Source organism: Nannospalax galili, unplaced genomic scaffold (genome assembly GCF_000622305.1).
Source record: "Nannospalax galili isolate Female #2095 unplaced genomic scaffold, S.galili_v1.0 scaffold161, whole genome shotgun sequence".
NCBI classification, from domain to species: domain Eukaryota; kingdom Metazoa; phylum Chordata; class Mammalia; order Rodentia; family Spalacidae; genus Nannospalax; species Nannospalax galili.
Genome location: NW_008348586.1, coordinates 5,455,110 through 5,477,362, shown reverse-complemented (window position 1 = coordinate 5,477,362; position 22,253 = coordinate 5,455,110). Strand labels below are relative to the sequence as shown.

General features: G+C 39.7%; 1 protein-coding gene across 2 annotated transcripts in view; it reads right to left on the bottom strand.

Annotated features, from left to right (window-relative positions):
* The window catches only part of Sorcs3 (sortilin related VPS10 domain containing receptor 3), a 664,579-nt gene that overhangs the window by 256,314 nt on the left and 386,012 nt on the right, over nucleotides 1–22,253 (bottom strand). For both annotated transcript variants that reach the window (XM_008845711.1, XM_029569661.1), the window contains exon 5: nucleotides 2,596–2,669. In XM_008845711.1, the coding sequence (XP_008843933.1) occupies nucleotides 2,596–2,669 (74 nt within the window). The remainder of the gene's footprint in view (nucleotides 1–2,595; nucleotides 2,670–22,253) is intronic.

The following is a 22,253-nucleotide window of genomic DNA, read 5'->3' as shown; positions in this document are numbered from 1 at the left end:
GCTGTGCTTTCTTCTTCCTTGGTCAACTGCCTCACCATCTCAGATTTTTTTTCCAAAAACAGCAGTGGGAATTTTTTTCCTTTCCTTGAACCGTGTCATTCTGAGAAATTGGTTCATCTCACCTGAGCAAAGGTATACTATACAGCTAGAGTATCAGAGAAACAAATACTCCCCTTTTCTGTCTTAGTCTATTGAAAAATATTAATAGTTCAAAACATAGACCAAATAATAGCTATAATAAGAACTACGGATGAAATAGCATTTGGTCTGCAAGAGGCAAAAAAAAATATTAAGAACAGACAAGGGGTTGAGTCTACAGCAACTCCTTTTTCTCTCCTGTAAAGTGAACTGTGTGCAATAAAACACTGTGGATTTCCACAGTATGTGTAGCAATCATCATTTTTAATTCTACACAGAGTTTTGTGGATGCAGAGGGGAGCTATTACTTGCAGAATTGTGAATGTGATTATATGTGTCCACAGTACTTGTTACCACCAGCCTCAACATGCATATAACAACCCTATGCTGTGGAAGGCATAAATCACAAACCCATGACTTTTGAAGAGAAACTGAAATGTTTAAAATGAGTCATGAGTAGGTATTACTTTCCAATACTTTGTTTTTCTTTTCTTTTTTAATTAAGCATATGATTTACTGTGTTATATATGTTTGTCTAGACTTTCTCCTTTCTATTCATTTTTCTATTATCTCTACAGAAATGAAGCAAAATTGAAGAAACATCTTCACACAACTTCAGGGTAGTGAATAAGGCAAATTAACACTGAATTTGCTTTAACCATGGTAAAAACAAACTGCATGAAGGAAGGAACATCAGTTAGTAAAAATACTTTCTGATTAGGAGGAAGGCTAGTTTCCTGCTTGAAACACGAATTCACTTATAGAAAAGTATGACAAAGGTATGACAAAGTATGTCTCATAGTGATAGTCCTGAGGGATTTATCAGAGAGGGCATGAGGAAAAACTATACTGAAATGAGTTTGGGAAGTACTGACTGCATGTTGGCAAGTTTCTTCATTTCAAGTTCTTCCAGAGCCTTCACTAGCCTAAGAATCACAAGTCAGGGACAGAGAAGTGATAGCTGTGACTTAAATTTATTTGATCATAGACTTGCCAATGAAAAGAAAGGCATTTGGAGGAACTACTGCTCAGCGCAGTACATTTGGGAAAGAGTACTTTGTAGGATCGGTTCATAATACATGTACTTTTCCAAAATGAGGAGAGCTTAATACATCCCTAAGAGGACTTGATCATGAACCTTTTCTAGATCAAAGATTTACAAAGTTAATGTGCACAAGAGTCACCAAGGAATCAGTATGTATTCCAATTGCATAAACCTCAATAAGGGCCTGGGGTCCTGTACTTCTGGAAAGTTCCCAGGTACTGCTAATGCTGCTAATCTAACAACTGTATTTTAAGGATATTTCTTAAAGATCTTTTTAATACATGTTTAAGCACAGGGGTTAAAAAAAGAGAGGTGTCCAGAAGAAAGCAAGACAAACCCCAGAGCATGGTGTGGGCTTCTCAAAGAGTCACAGAAACTAAGATGTCCCAAATATGGATATTGGTTCCTCAAGGGAGAGTCCATCAATTACCCTTTCAGAGACTCTCAAGTTACATCTCAAAAGATTGCTATGAAACTTTAAGAGCATAAATTTCTCTCTTGGTAAGTGGGATTATAGGGCATTTCTGGGGATGTCTTGTATAGAATTATAATCTTATGCAATAAAACCCTTGGGGCTGGAGAGATGGCTTAGGAGTTAAAAACACTGACTGTTCTTGCAGAAGACCCGGGTTCAAACTCCAGCACCCACATGGCAGCTAACAACTGTCCATAACTCCAGTCCCAGGGGATCCAACAGCCTCTTCTGACCTCCGCGGACATAACATGGGTGTACCTACCTACATGCAGGCAATACATGTATATACATAAAAATAATCAATAAAAAATATTTTTAAAACACCAGAAGCCACTAGAGTCACACAAGGGGTTACTACATGACCTATTCCTGCAAATGGGCTTTCTGGTGCAATGTTTAGAACATTTTAGGTTTATAACTGGGAAGAGAGAAAGGCCTTAAGCAGTAAGTGATTGTGCTCGTTTTTCTTTTTTAATTATCTTTTTTATTGACATTTTACGAAGTTTATAGAATATATTTTGATCATATTTAGATCTCTGCCCCCTCTATCTGCCCCCTCATTACTATCCACTGTCAGATCCCAATTTCACGTACTCCAAATACTAGAGTATACTAGAATATACATATACTAGAGTTCATGAAATTGGGATTGGGGAAACAATTATATTAATACATATTAATTGGGCCTATAGTGTCAATTTTGTGTCCCCAAATGTTGTTTGGTATAGGTCCATCCCCTGGAGGCTGGTTTTTAAGCCACACCCTTAAAAGAGATTGATTCTCCCCTCCCTGCAGCAATCTGTTTTTGAGTAGCAAAGAACTAAAAAAGCATTTGTCCTCAAGAGCAAGAGTTCCCAGAACTGTCCAGGCTGCTCTGCTGTGTGTTAATTTTTTTTCCCTTTATCCAAAAGGTCATGAGTGTGCAAAAGGTGCTTACCAGTAAAACCTGTTGGGGGTGATGCGTTCATGCATGAGTTGCCATCGTCTTCCAAAGTCCATGGAACTGTAAAGCTGCAAAACAGTGAAATGAGAGGGTAAGTTTCAGGGCCACAAGGCAATGTGAGCGCAGGCACCTTCCCCTGCCCCATGCCAGCTTCAGACTGCTAGCACATCCACGTAGATACACAATTTTCTCAAATAGACAAGAATGTGACTGTGCCTTGCTTATGGTGCCATCCTGACCAAGGAGGTGTTCAACTGACTGATGCTTTCAGTCTGAGTGTAAATATATGTCTGATGGGCATCATTGTCTCCTCTGGGGCTAAAACACTTAAAGCAATTCAGCAAAATTTGCTTACAAACTATTAACCACTCTTACATGCAAGACTCATCCTGAAGAATGTGAAGACAAGGAAGAAACAGAATCTACACTCCCAGGAAAAGGGGATAAGGACATAGAAAATGCTCATCAGTGGGCATCTAAACCAATACTAAATGCAAAATGGACTCTGGCTTCTTTGTTCACTACTTTGATATATTATTGGTAGCATGAAACAGAACTCTTCAATGCCACCAGAAATAGCAGGTTGATTTATGGTCTCATAAAAAAATAGTCCCCTTACACGTCTAAGAAAAACATCCTCATCCAGGCAAGGCAACACAGATGTGGTCTCTCCTCCACAAAAAAGTATTTTGTAACCATTTAAGTCTACATGTTTCTTTTCTTTTTCATCTTTTGTTTTTAGTTGGAATTTACCATGAATTAATAAGATTATATCTTTCAGATTTGCCTATTATTTAGTATATATATATATATATATATATGTATGTATACACAGGAAAAGTCTGTGAAGTATCTGCTGTACAAATCAATAATTAACACAGGCAGGTCAAAATATGCAGCAATTTGTGAAATTAAAACAAAAATCTAGATGATCTCCAGGGATTTAGAAAAATAAAAAAGAATCTCAGGCATGACTAGTGGAGTCAGCTCTGTATTTGCGTATTTTATGAGCATAATCTCATTCCTTTGTAACACATTATGAATGGGCCCACAACCAGTTAAGAGATTAACCAGGAGTCACTTTCGATTAAGTGAGTGAATTAAAATGCAGTATCTGACTCTAAATGACAGTGAATAATGATAGTAATCATACTAATAATTCTACCAAGTCGTGTTTTCAAATATTTCAAATATATTGGACCCTTAAAGCTAAGGAGAGTAGGGTAGTAGTTATCAGCTTCAGGCCCTGCTACAACCATTCAGTGATCTATCCAGGAACCAGCCAGTCATTCTACTCAGATGCCACTACTGTATTTGCTATCTGCCTTGGGCTATTACTGGTTGGCATGCTTCTCCTTCTGCAAGGCTGTATGTCACAAGAATGGCAAGGTTCATATGCTTTGTTCACCTCTGTGTGTGTTAGTGGTTATAGGATGTTGGGCACTTAGCAAGTGAGCCCACACTAACCCTATTTCCTGATACTCAATCTTAGAGAAGTTATATTTGGGTTCAAAGGATCCAGGACTCGAGTTTTCTAATTATCAGCACAAGCCCCCTTCTGTGGATTTGGTACCTAGTCTGTCATCATAATTATACTATGCTTAGGGATGGGATCTTAAAATTTTATAGGTAGAGAAATCAGAGGAAGCCAGGAGATGGCCCTTAATATACAGAAATAGGAGCAGGTGAAGTACATTCCTGAAGGAGCATCCCTGTGCTCTCACCTATAGGGCTGCTGTCACTAGCACACCAGAGTCAGCACATATGGCCATGTTCTAAATTCATAATCTGACAACACTTAGGATAATCTGAAAATCTTCATGGCATTCAGAAAATTCTGGGCCCATTTTAGTTTCATCCAGCTAATATTTATTGAACAGTAGGATTCATGAAAAAATACATTTTGTCTAGTGATAGAAATATGACAGACATATAGTTGCTTATATAAAGTTGGTTATATGTGCATATAGATTGATAGTATATGGGTTTGTTTGGCTTCTCAAAATAGCTTATGAGATATTTGTGGATATATGTTATAATTTCAATTTTATAACTGAAGGGAATCGATATTTGATGCTCCAAGGTGGCTTTAGCAAGTATTTGAAAAGCCAGGATGTCAGACCTGACATAGCAGATCTCAAGTTTCTACCCCATATCAGCTCAATACCAATTCTCATGGTATTTACACAAACTGAGCTCTCACCACAAATGTAAGAACTAATTCTTGTATGTGTCCAATTCTGTATATGGGGACCAGCAAAACTATTCCCCATTGTCTCCTCTTTTCTCCTCACATACCAGCTTAGTGAGTAGCTCATCACTGACTCTAAAACCATTAAATTGCTTAGCACTAAGACCACACCATGCTTTTTAACAAAAAATGATTATTTGCATTATATATTGATGAGGTACAACATGATATATTTATATATGTTTAGGTTTTGAAATGATCAAATTATGCTCAATAAATCCATCATATCACATAACTGACATTTTGTAGTGAAAGAAATAAAAATCTATTTGTGTAGAAATGCTGAAATGTAGAATGTGTTTATTACAGCCTTCATTTTGAGAAAGACCACTAGAACCTATTTTTCCTGTGCAGGTAAAATTTTGTTCCCTTTGAACAGATTCCCTCACCCTACCTCCTGGTCTTTAGGGACCATGTACTATAAAAACTTCCCCTTTTTAAGACTCTCTGTATAGAGATGTGAGATGATGTACCACTTTTCTTCCTATTCTTCACATCCAGTCCTTTAGGAAACAAAACGGTGACATGTCCGATAAAAAATATGATATACAGGTACACCATAGGAAACAGGGCCTGGAATATTTTATGAAATGCATATATATGCATATATAAAGAGAAATAGACCTAAATATTGACAGAAGTAGAAATGGAACAGTAAGGCCTCATGAAGAATTATGTCTTCAATTAGTCCTTCAGAGACAGCTAGTGTAGGTAGGAGAAAAGATGGACAGGTATTTACGGGTTAACAATAAGAGCAAAGGTTCCAAAATGACCAGTGTCTAGAACTTGGCTTATGGAAGAGCTTTTAGGATAAAGGATGGAAATAATGACTATTGTTCGCTTTAAGAAGGTAGAGAATGTCTGTCTGTCTGTTCACCTATCTGCTGATCTCTCTGTCCATCCACGTACCTCTATTTCTAGATGCTTCTGTGTAATATCTGCATTTATATTGGAGATAAGAAGGAGAGGACCAGTTCTTTCCATTAGGAAGAAGGGATCAATCTATTTTATTGTAAAAACTGAATTTTCTAAGTAGGGATTTAAGAAAAAGCTCACTTTCCTTCCCATGGTAGGTGTCTGAAGGACATGTGCTCAGACTGAAGATGCATGTTTCTCAGTTAAATGGGAAGCTTTGAATCTTCTACAACACAAAACTCATTCTTTGACAGGCTTGATTCTAGTCACAGCAAAATCAGTCCTCAAATTCCTTTAAATAAACCCAGTATGATTGCCTCTTTCTCTGCCAAAAACTCTAGAGATAAGACAGGCACCCAGGAGGTGCACACGGGCACTGCTGGAGTCTGTCTTTCAGTAAATTACCAGTCCTAGCGTCATGGAAGATCCTGTTGGAGGGAGAGCAGAGCGTTTCCTGCGGCACACTCTTGGGAGACGCGGGACACCCCCATCGCACACCCTTCCTAACACAGCAGGAATGAACAGTGCTGATCACTTCCCTAGTCTCTGGTTTTGCTTTTTCAGCTCTTCAGTTTGACTGATGGGGAAAAAATTAAATTGAATTCTCTGCCTAGGGGCAGATTCAGATGAACAGGAAGAATAGGCTCCAATTCATTAAGGGCCTGGACTTAGCTACCTTGTCTCTCAAACTATAGTAAGTTGCTGAGTCTGAAATGCATTTTTGTTCAACCATGAGCTAGATTTTTGCAGACTCTTCATTCAAAGAGTTGTTCTTCCTTTTCATTTAATCATTCATACACTTCTTCATTCACAGAGCACATGCTCAACAACCAGCATGCTATAGGCACTGAACCTAGATCTGGGGTGACAAAGATGAAAATCACGACGATGGTCAGTGGGAGATAAAATTGCACTACCATGAAATGTACGCCATCTTAAACTCTGAAAGACTGTGGGAAACTGACATTTTATTCTTTGAGCCATCTATATTAAATCATTATTATTATTATTATTTTGGTGTTTTGGTACAGGATCTCAATGTGTAGCCTCAACTGGCCTGGAACTCACTATTTAGACCATCCCAGGTTGGCCCCGATCTCAAAGCAATCTGCCTGTCTATGCCTTCTGAGTGCTGGGATTAAAAGCACATGCCACCACACCCAGCCCAGCAAACAAATTATTATTAACATATATGACTTTTAAAATTAAAACTGCAACATTCAAAAGGAGATCAAACAATGAAAATGTACAAGGAAGTTTTAGAGAATTATTAGTGATATGAAAATATTCAAACACAAAAGATATATTTAGAGATGTCTATTTTATTTAACCATTAAAGGCTTGAAACATAGTAGAAGAAAATAGGCCAAAATACTAGCAGTGGCTATCTCTAAATTACAGGATTGTGGCTAATGTAAACATATTTTTAAAATTTCCATTATTTTCAGTTGTTATTCTTAAAGTAGTTGTGTATTACATTTCAGTAATACTGTAAGTCTACATTTTATGCATCTTATATTTTAAAATAATAAGCTTTTTTATTAAAAGGTACATATTACTATGTTTATCTTTTCTTAAAAGGCCAAGGATTAAAACTTCAGGTTTTCACAAGTTAGCTAGAATTAGATACAATAATATGATATTTTCCACAGAATCATATTTCACATATTATCATGCACGATGGTGAATTCTCCCTTGGACAGGCACTGCAGTGGCTCACATGCTGTTTATGCAGCCATACATGCTTACAACTCAATGTGCTTTATGTGACATCAAAATAAATGTGTTTTTCGAATAATGAACATCCCTAAAACAGTCCTTGTTTGCAAAGTTACATATGTGAGACCATGTTCTGCCCTGTGTCCTACCTCATGAGACCCCAATCTCCTGTCAAAGACATCATCCCTAGGCATCACCAGAAAACCAATCAGATACTCTACTTTCCGTACCTTTACTGTATATCATGGCACATAACCTCCACACGTGCACCCACACCCACATGCACACCTACACACACACACACACACACACACATACACACACACACAGAGTCCTAAATGAATCATCAAAGCAGCTGGAGAATATCAAAGAGTGTGCTCCTTTCTTTATTGATTCAGTTATTAGTACCCTAATTACATCATCTTACTATGGAAAGACATCTGAGGCTTATGAACCAAAGAGGTAGTTTTATCAATGGAATAATCCATAGGGAGAACAACTAGTTGTACCTGGAAAATTTAAGTTCAAAAAAAATATGAGATCATTAGTAGCATCAGGCATTTCTATGAGTTGACAGAAAGACATGGTGAAGTCTTAATTCTAGGTATGTGAAAAGGTGGCCTTTTTAGAAATAGAGTCTCTGCAGATGATATGAGGTCAAAGTGAGATCATTAGTGTGGCACCTGATCCATATAACTGGTGTCCTCCTAAGGGGATAGACATCAACAGAGGGAAGACAATGGAGAGGTGCATCTGCAAGCTAAGGGTTGCCTCTGAAAGCTGGAAAAGTACTAGACACTAGGAAAGGACAAGTTCCACAGGTTGTAGAAGAATCAGGGCTCTATCAACATCTTGATGTTAGAATTCCAATGTCCAGAAATACAAAACAATAAATTTCTGTCATTCTAAGTCAACAGTTTCTGGTGCTTTGCTATATCATCTCTAGGAAAGTAATATAGGCACAGGCATCTCATAGCCACCAAGAAAGCAGCCAGGTGGAGAGAGCATCAGGACTTGATGTATTTCTCTTTTGCTTCCTTTTCTCTCCCTAGGCATTTAGTTGTAGGGGCAGAAGTCTGATTTAGAAACAAAGTATTAGATCTGTCACTAAAAATCAAACCTCCGTTTGCCTGCATTTCTCTGTCTAATGCATTTTTACAGTACTTTGCCCCCAAGAATACATTGTAAGAATTGTGCATTCATAATAATCATATGGATATAACAGACATAGTCGGAGGAGGCTAATAAATTCTTTTTAGGAGAGTTTTGTTAAGGCTGGCTTCCTTTCACACATGAAGAAAGGATGGGCTGGAATACATGTAAATGCCCACAAAAATCTAAAGAGTTTAGGTTATATTCTGGTGACCTATGCTTATAATGTGTACTGTCTAAATAAAATAAAATTGGCTAGGGGTATAGCTTAGTGATAGAGAGCTTGCCTAGCATGCACAATGCACTGGGTTCTGGCCATAGAACTACATACACACATACACACACACACACACACACACACACACACACACACACACTGGTTTCTGCCCTTTTTTTTTTTGAGGCACAAGGATGGATGTAGAAGGGCTTGGCTAGTATGTCTAAGTTTTCAGGGAGAACCACTAGATTTGGGCAATGTTTGAAAGAAAACAAAGAGAAATCAGAGTCACACAGCTACAAATTGTCCTTTCCAACATGTACCTCTGGTTCCTCCCGCAGACATTCTCTAAAGAATCCTTTTCTTCATTACCAGTGAGGACAAACCTATCCGCAAGTCTCGTAAGTTTTAGAGAAACAGACTAGAGCTTCTATCCTCAGCCCTTGGGAGATAGAAGACATTTATGCCCTGAAGACATCTATTTAAAAGAGGCATATGCATCTCCAACCCTAGAGTGACATTTTCCTTTCCTTCTTGAAGATTTCTAGCCACAAGGAGCTTTCCTCTCTCTCTCTCTCTCTCTCTCTCTCTCTCTCTCTCTCTCTCTCTCTGTCTTTCTCTCTTCCTTCCATTGTTTACTTCTTCATTCCACAAATATTGATCAAATGTCTATCAAGAGTCAAGTCTGTACTGTGGTTTGAGGATCCATCTGTGAAGAAAATGGACAAAAAGTATCTGTCTTCAAGGATATTACACTCTAGTGAATGTAAAGATCAGAAGCCCTCTCCTACAATGCAGAGCTTAGAGCAAGGGGGTGGTGTGAGAGCAGTATTATTACTGTACTTGTCAGACACAGGCTCTTCTTACTGGCACTTAACAGTAGGAAAAAGATTCTTTGCTTATATAAAAGGAAGCTTTTTCCCACTTTTATTGAAACATTTGGCCTTCTAGGACTGCCTTTTATTTTCCTGCTTGTGATAGAAACAAAAGGTTCAAAGTAGGTTTCATTTTCCTCTCAACTCTAAAAACAGGACAGAGCAAATGTGAATAATGCTCAGCAGACCGTGTCTCACTGCAGTGTTGTGTAAAACCAGGGAACTCGCAGAGTAAGAGCTCCATCTAAAACTGGACTTAACTGTGTCACAAACAAACAGGAGAATGAATTCAGTGTCGTCAGGTTTTATCATTTTTCAAGGGGCCCCGAAAACATGGATTTTTTTGTCCTGTGAAATCTTCATTTTTTAAGTTTGGCAACAAATTCAAACATTTAAAACATACTTTAGGGGGAGGGCTCTGGAGAGATGGCTCAGCTGTTAAGAACACTGGTTGTTCTTGCAGAAGACCCAGGTTCGCATCCCAGCTCCCATAACTCCAGTTCCAGGGAATTCGACGGCCTCTTCTGTCCTCACGGGCATTGCACGTCACAGGTGCACTTACCTACATGCAGGTAATACACTCATACACATAAAATAAAAATAATAAATAAAATAGTTTTAAAAATACTTCAGGGGTGAAAAAAATAGATGCCTTGACTTGGGCAGATTCTGCCTCAGGGCCAACTGTTTTGACATGACTCTCACGCTACCTGTCCTACCTAAAGTGGAAAGTGGGTCTATTTTACCTTGTTAGGTTTAGAAAATAAAATAAGTAATCCCCAGGTAATAATAATTTTAGAGAAATACTAATAACATTTTATGTATGTCTCGTGAAATATTAAAGATACACATTTTTAAATATATTATTTTTTATTTTTATTTTATGTGTATGAGTGTTATGCATGCATGTAGGTAAGTGTTCCCATGTCATGCAATGCCCGCAGAGGACAGAAGAGGCTGTCGGATCTCCTGGAACTTTAATTTGAAATTCAAATATAATTGGATGTCTTGTATTTTATCTGGGAATTCCAATGAAGTTTCTTCCATTCCATTTCTAAGATTCCAGATAATAAAATGCATCCCCTTTTATTATGCATTTGGTTCTTTGACACTGGATTTGTTCTTTGACTGAGTTAATTAAGAATCTCAGAACTGATGGAAATGAGTTCCTGCAGTAAATGAACTGGAATCATTTCACTCATACATCTATTAAGTATTATCTGAGCACCTAGCATGTGCTAAGCTCAGAGCCACACAATTCTAGGTGTAATGAAAACAATAAGTGACACAATGTTCTGTGACTTTTACAAAATCAAAACCCAGGCATGGGGGGAGACATGTCAGCAGGCAAGTGCTTCACAGAGGCCCAAGCACAGGAAGAAGAGATGCCCAGAGAGCCCACAGGGAGGGACTGTGCTCAGTGCCTCTAGCCAAGTCATCATGAATGAATAGGTTTTGCCTTGAAGAATAAGCTTCCCCTCAACACTGTAGATAACAAAGACGCAAAATTGTATTAGGAGAGATACTTGAAAAAAAAAGAAATATGATTTCATTCCCCCCAGGAGGATAATTCACTTGGCCCAAATCACTATTCATGGCCCAAGCACCAGAGCTCAAAGAAGAGTGGAAAGAGCTCCAACCAAGGTAAGCCAAAGGGTTCAAAGTAAATGAGGAGACATCATTACCAGAACGTGGTGTAAAGACATAACAGAGACTCAAAGACTGACTTTTACAGTGAAAGTGATAAAAACAGAAAAGAAACATAGGCAGCTGAATTATTGTTTATCGAATTTCAAAATATTCCCCTCTGGAAAATGAAAAAGAGGCAAAATTACAGCACCAAAATGAACAAAACGCTTTCAGAGGCAACTTAATAAAATTTTTGTGCAAAAGAATCTGGTGAAATGTCAGAATATCCTATAAATAAATTTTAAAAATTTAGACCTCTGTGCTTTTCAAAGCTTCTATCAAAGAATATGTAATGGCCAAAGAGAACAAAGTGTTCCACCAGGAACCTGAGGGTTTGACCTAGAGCAGTTTGAAAGAGCAAATATGCACACATCTCTAATTCTCACCTTAAAGTGCTATGCATAATTTGAAGTCTTTTCTGCAATATATCTGTGCTTAGACTCAATGATATATTTCTTCACAAATTTTCAAATTAAGTGGGTCATCTAGGAACATATTCGTTATCTGTGATGTATCTGTTTCACCACTGCACCAATAAGGGAGCTTTGAGGAACTTAGAAAAGAATGACTGATATATAGATACTGGATGCCATGGCTGGAGGCAGCATATAACTGTATCAACTGTGTTTTGTGCAGGGTGACTACAAGGGACTATGGCCATTGCTTGGTGGCTGCAGAAACTAGATTCTTGTCTTGACATGAGAAGAGCACCCCTGGCAGTGTTTTCATTAAAGCCTCCTTAATTATTACTATTGTGTGTGTGTGTGTGTGTGCGTGTGTGTGTGTGTGTGTAGACTGAAGAGTTCAACATCTGGTGTCTATCATTCTCTATGTGTTTTTTGAGACAGATCTCACTGAACCCAGGGATCCTGCTGGCCCTCTGTTGCATGAAGGAGCTTCACTGATGAGAATTGAAAATGTTCTCTTCATCCCTTGTTCTATGTTCCATGTCTTAGGTGTAGAGGTTGCATCCTAGATGTACCACTTAGGCTTGGGCAATTCACAAAAAATTTCTGTGTTTGACCAGTGGTGTAACTGTAATAATCTCTGTTGAAAAAGAAGCTGCTTTGATGGGTGGTGACGGGGGTACTTGTTTATAAAGATTTGGTGCTAGGATCCACAAATAAGGGAGAACATATGTCTTTTGCACTTCACTTAGTATAACAGTTTCTAGACCCATCCATTACCTGAAAATTTCATTATTTCATCTTTCTTTATTACTGAGCTGTGGTTGTCTGCACAAGATCAGTCAACATTTTAACATGGAGGGGAAAGAGATTTACGTACCCCTACCCCTAAATGAGGAACTATGGAGAGCTGATGGCTTCTGTGAGAGGGAGCATCAGTTCTCCTTAAGGGTATGGCCCTTGGGAGACCAACCACATTCCATTAGATGGTCTCACACCCATGAGTATACAAGCACCACCAACTGGACTCAACCTGTTATCCAAAAAAGGACATGAAGTTGTGGGGGTTAGGGAGATGGGGATGGCTCAGGAAGCAATTGCTAGGAGAAGTGGGAAGTGAATGTAATAAAAATACATTATATGAAATTCTCAAATAATTAGTAAATATTTAAAAAAGAAGTTGGTTTGAGTGTGGAATCCAGTAGGCTGACCAGAATCCAGGGGATGGACTCATACCCAATAGTAGTTGGAAGGCGTGGATTGGATTTGATAGAACTTTCAAACAAACACAAAAACAGCGAAAAAACAAAAGGAAAGACAGATAATAAAGGAGGACATGAAGTTGGGGGTACATAATATTCTGGAATCAATTTAAAAATTTTTTGAAGGAAGTAGATGAGCAAGGAAAAGCAGATATAAAGAGAGTCAAGACCTATGCAAACTCAAGCAGACAAAACCCAGCAAAAAACCGTGGAAATGGGCAACAAGCCCCAATCTCAGTCGAAGAATTATTGGCAGCTGATTACTGCTGGGTGAGGAAGAGCTGATCGTCTTAAAGAGAGGGACCCTAGATAGGTTGCCTAGACCCCAGTGGATGAGCCTGCACTGAAAGAGTCTGGAGATACTAATTCGGCATGGTAGCCCTTAACACAAATGACAGAATGTATGAATTCCAGTGGGGTGGAGGGCTATGGGGAAGGGGGTATGAAGATGATTAAGATTGATTAAGATGTTCTGTATGAAATAACACAAAAATCAATTAAACAATTTACAAGAGTCTCTCTTTTCTCATATTTAACTCAAATCAGTTTTCAGCAGCTTTCTCTCACAGACCTCTTCTTTTTATCTAACTCATTCAGTTACTGATTCATTCACATATGCATGCAAATTTTATTTTATCTTTCTATCAGAAGCTCCAATAAAAGAAGAATCCCATCTCAGATTGTGAGTTCTCCAGACTCTCCCCAGAAACTACAATAAGCTGGCCAGCAATGTAGGACCAGAGAACCACTAGTTTTAACAGCGAAGGAGGTCTCAGAGGTAATCTGAGCAGTTCTCTTCACACATGGAAGATCTATGGCTCAGAGAACACAAGTGACTTGGCTAGTAGCACAGCTAGTTGGTTGTAAAGTGAAATCCAAACCCAGAGGTTCCAATTCCACTTCAATGTTCATTTCACTAAACTGTGGTATCTTTTTTGCTAGCTACTTGATGTTAAGAAAAACAAGTTCATATAACCTCACAGAAATGATAGTCCATTTGGGTACACTGCAAATGAATAACATTATTTCTTAAATTTATCTAGCATCTTTATTTACAAATCACTTTCACAATCCATGTTATCCTTTTCTGCTGAAGAAGTCTTTTCTAAGCTAATAGTAATGTAAGACAATCTTGCAAACAATTTATGTAGTATTTACCAAAATCCATTCTTTTGTCTCCACACCTATTCCCTTAACCATTTTCTTTCACAATCGCAATCAGAGTCTATTCAACTTTAGGTGTTACAATTCAGAAATGCTTCATATTAAGCCATACCCTTTGAGCAAAAAAGTTTGTTTCTCCTGGGGGTTAGCTGACTTTACTGTGCTGATCCCCCCCCCCAGGGGGTTAGCTGACTTTACTGTACTGATCCCCGCCCCGGGGGGTTAGCTGACTTTACTGTACTGATCCCCCCATTCAGTTCCCTGCCCCTCCCCTGTGTTTCCTCAAAGCCTTTGCCCTTCCTATCACATTCTATTGTTAACATCCCCTTTATTACCTACTCTCCTGGCTTTTTCTCTGTGTTTACTGTGCTTTTCATTCTGTTCCAAGTTGAGTTTGTTTTTTCCTTCACAAAAGCATAGATGTAGAAGAGGTAAAAAGATTTTAAATAACTTAGTTTTAGGTCATTTATTTAATTTACATTACTATCTTTAACATCAAAAAAATAATAATCACCTTCAGTTCAGAAGAAATAAAGACTCTACTATCCCTGTCATACGCAACAAATTCACCCCAGAAATACGGACAACTAAAGCTGCTTATGATTTTAGTACTAAGAGAAGGTCAGAAAATATAAGTTAATTCAGATGCAAAATATTAAAGGAAAATAGTGTGTATTTTAAAGTCATTTTTGAGGTGTAAGAAAGAACAGAAATAAACCCATCCACAGGGTTTGTACTGAGTTCACCTTTCAATATATGCTTTCTAGTTTAATTGGCACATGGTAAACTCTAATTGATGTTAATTTCTGTCTATACTTCCTGACAGAGGTCATGGAAGATCTATGGTACCATGAACTTGATCAAGATGCACAAGGCCAATTCCAGAACATCTGGTTCCAAAATCAACACTCACAGCATACTGAGCTGTCACTGAGAAGTCAGGGGTTTCAAGGAAGCGAAGTAAACTGTGAGAGAGTGTTCAGAAGTCTACCCTACATAGAAAATTGCAGAAACTTGACACAGAAAAGTGAGCAATTGTAAGGAGGTTTATACTGCTCTTCAAATGTGGAAAAAGGTTCCAGGGAATAACAATGCTCTCTTGTATCCAGCATCAAAAGCAGAAGCAAGTCCAAAGGCTGGCATTCAGACAGAAGCAAATGTTAGCTTTATGTAAGAAACAATATTCTATGGTAAGAGCTCTCTCAGCAAGGAGCTGCTTCAGTTCTCTGGGGAGTTATGTGATACGTTTAAGCAGGAGACGGATGAACACCTTGATTAAGGTGATATTATCAGGAAATTAAAGTGTCAGATGAGGTTTAAACTTGATGAGTTCTTTGGTCCCTTCAGTATGTGGCTTTTGAGTCTTCATCCAAGAGCAATAACCTTAGGAGTAGAACCCAGGGGGTACTCACTACCGATACTCTAGAAATATGTGTGAAAGATGTTTTATAAAGGCACCTTAATGCTGTGGAAAGGCTTAAGTCTGTGAGGTCTGTGAGGCAGTGGGTAGATACAGCACCCTCCTGTAACTAAGGCCTTTCTTTTGTCAAGGGATTTTTAAAACCTCCCCCAGGGAAGCTAGAATGTTTTCCTAGGCTAATTGTTCTTTGTTTTATTGTTTGTTTTTTTGGTTGTTTTTTTTTTGGTCTTTTTGTGACAGGGTCTCCCTATGGCCCCAGCTGTCCTGGAACTCACTATGTAGACCAGGCTGGCCTTGAACTCACAGAGATCCACCTGCCTCTGCCTCCCAAGTGCTGGGATTAAAGGCATGAGCCACCACGCCCAGCAAATTGTTCCTTGTTTTAGCATCAGACTGTACTGAGTGACAGCAGCAGAGTCCCAGTTCTATATGTAGTCTCTAAGAGCCATGGACATTAGGATTCTGGATACTGTCACCACCAGGTAAACAAACTTATGCTAGTCTAGTGTAAGGAAAAGTTAGTTGGAAGAGAACCCGGGCCTAAAAGAAAATACAACTGAGACCAGGAAAATCACCCAACTGATCCAGAGAGTCAAGCACAACAATGCACATTTACAATTTCAAAGCTTAGCTAGTGACACACAAACCTAGATTCAAGATCTATCTATCAATGATTGAAATAAATAATCGATTCAAGTACTATCTATTCTGCTTTGAGGAAGAAAATGCACATGCGTGCATGCGTGTGTGTGTGTGTGTGTGTGTGTGTGTACCTGTTCACATATGTGCAGGTTCACACTTGTGTGAGGATTTGCATCACATGTGTGCACATGCTTGTAGAGGCCAAAGGTCAATCTTGAGTGTCATTTCTCAGGTGCTGTCTGCCATGACTTTTGGAGCCACTGTCTTTCACAGGCCTAGAGCTTTCCAAATAAGCTAAGCTAGATGGCCAGCAAGTCCCAGGGATCCACAGGTTTCTTCTTCCTCAAGACTTTTGGGTTACAAACATATGCCACCACAGCCAGCGTTGGCACATTTGTTCTGGGGATAGAATGCAGGTCTTCATCCTCCCAAGGCAAGCACTTTACCAACTGAGCTATGTCCTGAGCTCTGGAAGAAGAATTTAATTTCCTCAGGTTTCTTTTGTGAGACAAAGGAGCCAACTCCAACATAGTAGCTCTTAAAATTTAGGGTACTCCAGGTACCTTGCTAACATTGTGTATCTATATCTCAGTTCCCCCTCTAGAGATTCTGATTCAGTGGGTCAAGTCTGGAGTCTAGATGTCTGAAATTTAACAAGACCCCAAATTCTTCTACTATAAATGCTGAGGGATCACACAAGGAAAAATCATTCTAGATAATTCTTAAAGAAGTTTGCAGATTTATGACTAAGATCATTGTTTTTATGCTCAACCAATCTATGACATGTCCCAGATGGACAATGGCTATCTAAGTACCTGGAGTTCCTTAGAGATGAGAGCACCACACCTAGGACTCATTATAATCAGAGACTTGACCATGAGCTGGAGACCTCAGTTCTCAGGAACCTGTTTCCACCTGCATCAGAAGGCTTTAACCAAGGAGATGGACAAATCGTTTCCACTTGAAAACATTCTGTCCAACTGTCCAACCTTTGCTGTTGGAATGAAAAGAAACAGCAAAAATATAGCCTCAGTGCTGCTGAGCCTTTCCTCTCCTTTAGCCACCTGGAGACCCTGAAAAACACCTGTGTCCAGGCATTCTATTTTCAAAGATTCTGAGTATTTTTCTAGTATGGGACTGAGACATTAATCTTCTAAAATTCCAGGAAACTCTGACTCAGATTTGAGAGCTACAATTTTGGATCTTTACAAAGTTTTAAACAACGACCCTCAAAACAGGTACTACCTTCCTGATTTTACCTCAACTCCTTCCTCACCTCATTTTAACATTCAGAGATCGACACTATTTGAGGGTGTCAGACAGAAATTGGCAGACCTTGGGAAGTCGCCTTTGTTTAATGCACAGAGCCAATCAGTTTTACATTTAGAGGGGAATCTAATTATCTATGTAATAAATGAATTGTACTTTCAGGGCATATAGTCCAGCTGTTGCTCTGGATTTTAGCTGAGCCTATATTTTTTCTAAAGTAGAGGAAAGGTTCAGTAGCATTGACATAAAGTAAGAAAACCAAACTGACCAAGTAAATTGGTTTTGTAAAGAAAAGTTGATCAAAACACAGCCATGCATATTCATTTAGAGATGAGTTGTCGTGGCAAAGATCATCTGTCTGTTAAAGTGCAAAATATTTGCTAGCTGGTCTTTTACCAGTCACTTCTTTTTAGGGCTGGTCTTCAGTAGGGGTAAGGACTCCTTGAGTGTCTCCTAGTTTGGTTTCATATATATTTGACCTGCCTTTCTCCAACACTGGGTTCTCAAAGTACATAGTAGCAGGGAGAACTTATGCTTAGGAAATGTTTACTTAGTGACAGGCAATAGGCTAAGTGATTTGAATCATCTCACTTAACCCTTCAAACCATGCCAGTTACCTTCATTTTATGGGACAAACAGTAAAGATTGGGAGAAACCACTTGTTCTGATATACAGAATGAGTCTGGAGGTCAGACACAGATGTCTGACTACATGGCCTGTGTGCTCAATCATACCCATCAGGACTCATAGCACCAGACATCTGGAATTTCCAAGCCAGACGACTGTGTGAGCTTCATTGGGCCACATCAAGGGACTAGACTTCCTACAAAGCCTCCTGTAAAGGGTCCAGACAAGCTGGGTCATTAGTATAATGCTTAATGGAATGAAAAGCCCTGAAACATAAAAGTTGTTATTGTGTAGCTTTCCCTAAGACTTTCTTAGCTATATTTCGTTCATTTATTTGACCATTTAATCATTTGGTAATTGGTTCTGGGGATATAACAGAAAACGGGAATCTGGGAAACATACTTGATCCCTGGCTTCATGGAGATTACATGGCAGCAGAGAAATGGACAATAAGCAAATGTATATTTATATAGCCATAACCAAGCGTCTAAACAGTTGATTTTTGTTTTCTTTGGCAGTCGATTCTGTAATGTTGCAGTGAATGCTGAGTTAGTTTAATAAATTCTAAAACATTGCTTCTAGAGGAAATAAAAGATTAAGTCTCTGTGCGTCTCTGGTGACAACATTTTCATCAAACAATCAGTGCACGACCTTATTTTCAGATTCTGCTTAAAGACACCTTATTTAATATTCATTGTTGATTTGTGACATTGAACTTCTGGCCAACAGCACTATAATCTTCAGGGAAGCTTACCTGGCACTTGCATTTTCTCCACAAGGCATATCACAGCCTTAGCATGCTTAGAAACATCAAACAGTCTCTTTGCATGTGTGCCTGAGGGTCACTCTAAATATGAAAACCCCTCAACTATCAGAAACATGTGAAAAATATAGTACAGAGAGGATACTGTTTGCAGTAGGAGAGCTGAGCCGGGGAGGCAGAGGGCGGCCTTGTTGAACCTTGAGTGGAAGTCTGTGCATCAGGTGACCGGTACCCTTTTGCCAGGCTCTGCTTGTCTGTGAATGTTCATGGAAACAGTGTGGTTCCTGGGATTTACAAGCATAGTTTAGCAAGTCAGCAAATTGGCAAATACAGAAGCTGTGAATAATGAGGATCAGCTGTAGACTGTCATGCAGAAAGGACCGCAGTGCTGAGGATATCAAGGCAGGATAAGGGGACAGAGTTTAAGGGAACTCTTGCTGAGGTGGCCAGGGAAGACACCCTCTGAGGAACTGACATCTGAACAGAACCAGGGTCAAATGAAAGAGTGATATATGTGTGGCCTGAGTTCTCTCAGGGCCCCTTGCTCCTGGTGCTATTAGACAAACCATATAACACATCTTTATCTGAATTTTTCATAGTTTGTATCCTGGGTTGGGGAACTAGAGTAACTTACAAAGGCGAACACCCAGTGGCTAGGTCGGCTCTGTGGCTCATTATCCACCGTTCCAGATGGCTTCTGCACCCGCCTACAGTCTCCCTTAGCTTTCGTCCACGCTTTGTGGGACCGCAGTCTTGCCCCAGGTCGGTAAATTGCCCCTCTTGCATCCATGCGGCAAGACACAGGGGCCATTTTTTCGGTGCCCCTGCTGCCAAGTTGGTGCCAACACTCCTCCCTCTGCGGGGCTAACTCTCCACAACTCTTGCTCTTTGTAGCTAACTCTCCACAGCCAATTCTCCACAGCAGGCCCTGCCCCTTGGAGGAACAAGCACTCTTTGGGACACAATATGTGACCACCTGAATGGGGGGAAGCAGAGGAAAGGGACAGACAGCCCAGAAATGAGCTTTTTTGTGGTGCATTTGAAGAACACAGCAGACCAGCATGGTTCAAGCAGGAGAGGTACAGGGGATGAATTAGAACATCAGGATTAAGATCCTTTAAGAAGAATATTCATCGTGGTCAGGGCCTTGGGCTCCATTAGTCCTGAGTCTTCTGAGGTACAACTATCTGAGGAAAGACTGCAGTGATCTTTTCCAAAGTATAAAGATAACCAATGGCTCTCGAAGTACAGCAAGTGAGAGAGACCATGGGAATCGAAGGAAAGGGAGAAGCAATGGCTGCATGCATTCAGGGAAGAGGGATTGCAGCTTGCAGTGGGAGTCTCGGGATGGACTCACAGAAAGACTGCAAAACACTGCAGGATACACCAATGATATTTTACAATTAAAAGGCTGGTCTGAAGGAAACAGAGGAGTCATGGGTGGTTATGAGGTTTGGACTACATCAATAGACCTGTGTAGGAAGAAGAGGGAAACTATCGCATGTGGGCCATCTGCATGGTGGAAGTAATGAGACCTGTGGTGATGTTTGAAGTTGTATTTGAGAGACAGTGAAAACTCAAGGATGATACTAAGATTTGAAGACTGAAGAACTGTTAGCTACAATTACAATTTGAGAGGAAACGAGTCTGTAGGCCTGTTTAGAACTGCACGCATGGGGCTGAGGAGCTGACTCAGTGGGAAGCTTTACTTGCTTGGAGCACAAGCACGGGGACCTGAGATTGGATCTCCAGAAGCCATATATAGCCCAACATGGTAGTGCAAGTCTACAATCCCAGTGTTCTCACTGTGAGACAGGAGGCAGAGACAGAAGAAGCTCCAGAAATGCACAGGCCAGCCAGCCTGGCTACAACGCAGCAGACAGTCTCAAACAACACAGAAGGCAAGGAGTGACACTGAGGTTGTCTTCTGTCCTCCACATGTGCACTATGGTACACACAAGTCACATTCACATACACAAGCACACACAAACATACAAACACACCTATATACAATACATACACATATGAAGATTAATAAAATCAAAGTTGTACACATTAACTTACTCTTCAGATTGTGTATGTATGTGCAACTGAGAAGTAAATTATAGTGACTTGTCAGGCACACAAACAATATTTATAAGTCACCTCCTGTGTGTGCTCTGCAGGGTCCTAAAGATACAGCAGAAACATAAACAGGAACCTGGGAGGAGTTTGAAATCTTGTGGGTGAAAAAGACAAGGACACAGGTGGCTGTTAAAAGAAAAAAATGCTGGGCCTGGAGCTCAGTGTTTAAGAGTGCTGGTTTCTCTTGCAGAGGACCTGGGTTCATTCCCAGGACCCACATGGTAGCTAACAACCATCTGCAACTCAAGTTCCAGGGGAATTCAATGCCCTCTTCTGTAACAGAGGGCATTGCACGACATGGGTGTACTTACATACAGACTTACATACATACATACACTTATACACATAAGATAAAAAGTAATAAATGAAATATTTTTAAAGAAAAATGCTGATACAGGTTCTGAAGTTAGAGAATGTGAGACAGAGCTCAAGGCTGCAAATAAATAATTCTGGTGAGAAATTCAAAGTTTTCAGTTTATTGAGAAATCTCCAATTTCTAGACCTGAGAAAAGATGACTATGGTGCCCTAGGAAACTCAAATGCTGGGAGCTCAGGTAGTTCAGATAACTGGTTGCTCCTAGAGCCTCCTTACGAAGACAGGCCTAGAAGAAACCTGACTGAGCAGATCAACACCCTCCTTAGATTAAGTGCAGCCTAAAATCTCTTGCCCAGAGTTGGGTATAGTAGAGCACATCCTTAATCCCAGCACTTAGGAGGCAGAGGGAGGCTGAGCTCTGTGAGTTCAAGGCCAGCCCGGTCTACATAGCAAGTTCCAGGTCAACTAGTGCTACAGGGATACCATGTCTCAAAAAACAAAGACAAAAACAAAAAATAAAATCCTTTGGGCAAAGGACAGTCACTCTTATCATGTCTAACGTTCACAAACTGTTCCACCTGCAGGGCTCACGTCCAAATGCACCTGTTGTTTTAAAAGTGAAACCAAGAGCCACTCTGGGAGGGAGATGCCAGCAAAGCTAAAAGCCTTTACACAGGGGGATCATCTCCACAAACAAAACATGCACACCCACAAGGTGGGAGTGAGAAAAACAAATAGCTCTCTTGAGGAATACCTCTGTTGAAAGCAGAGAACTTTTTCCTCTGAGTTTGTTTCTAGTTTGTCTTTGGCCCCAGCACTGACAGAGATGGAACTGAAAAA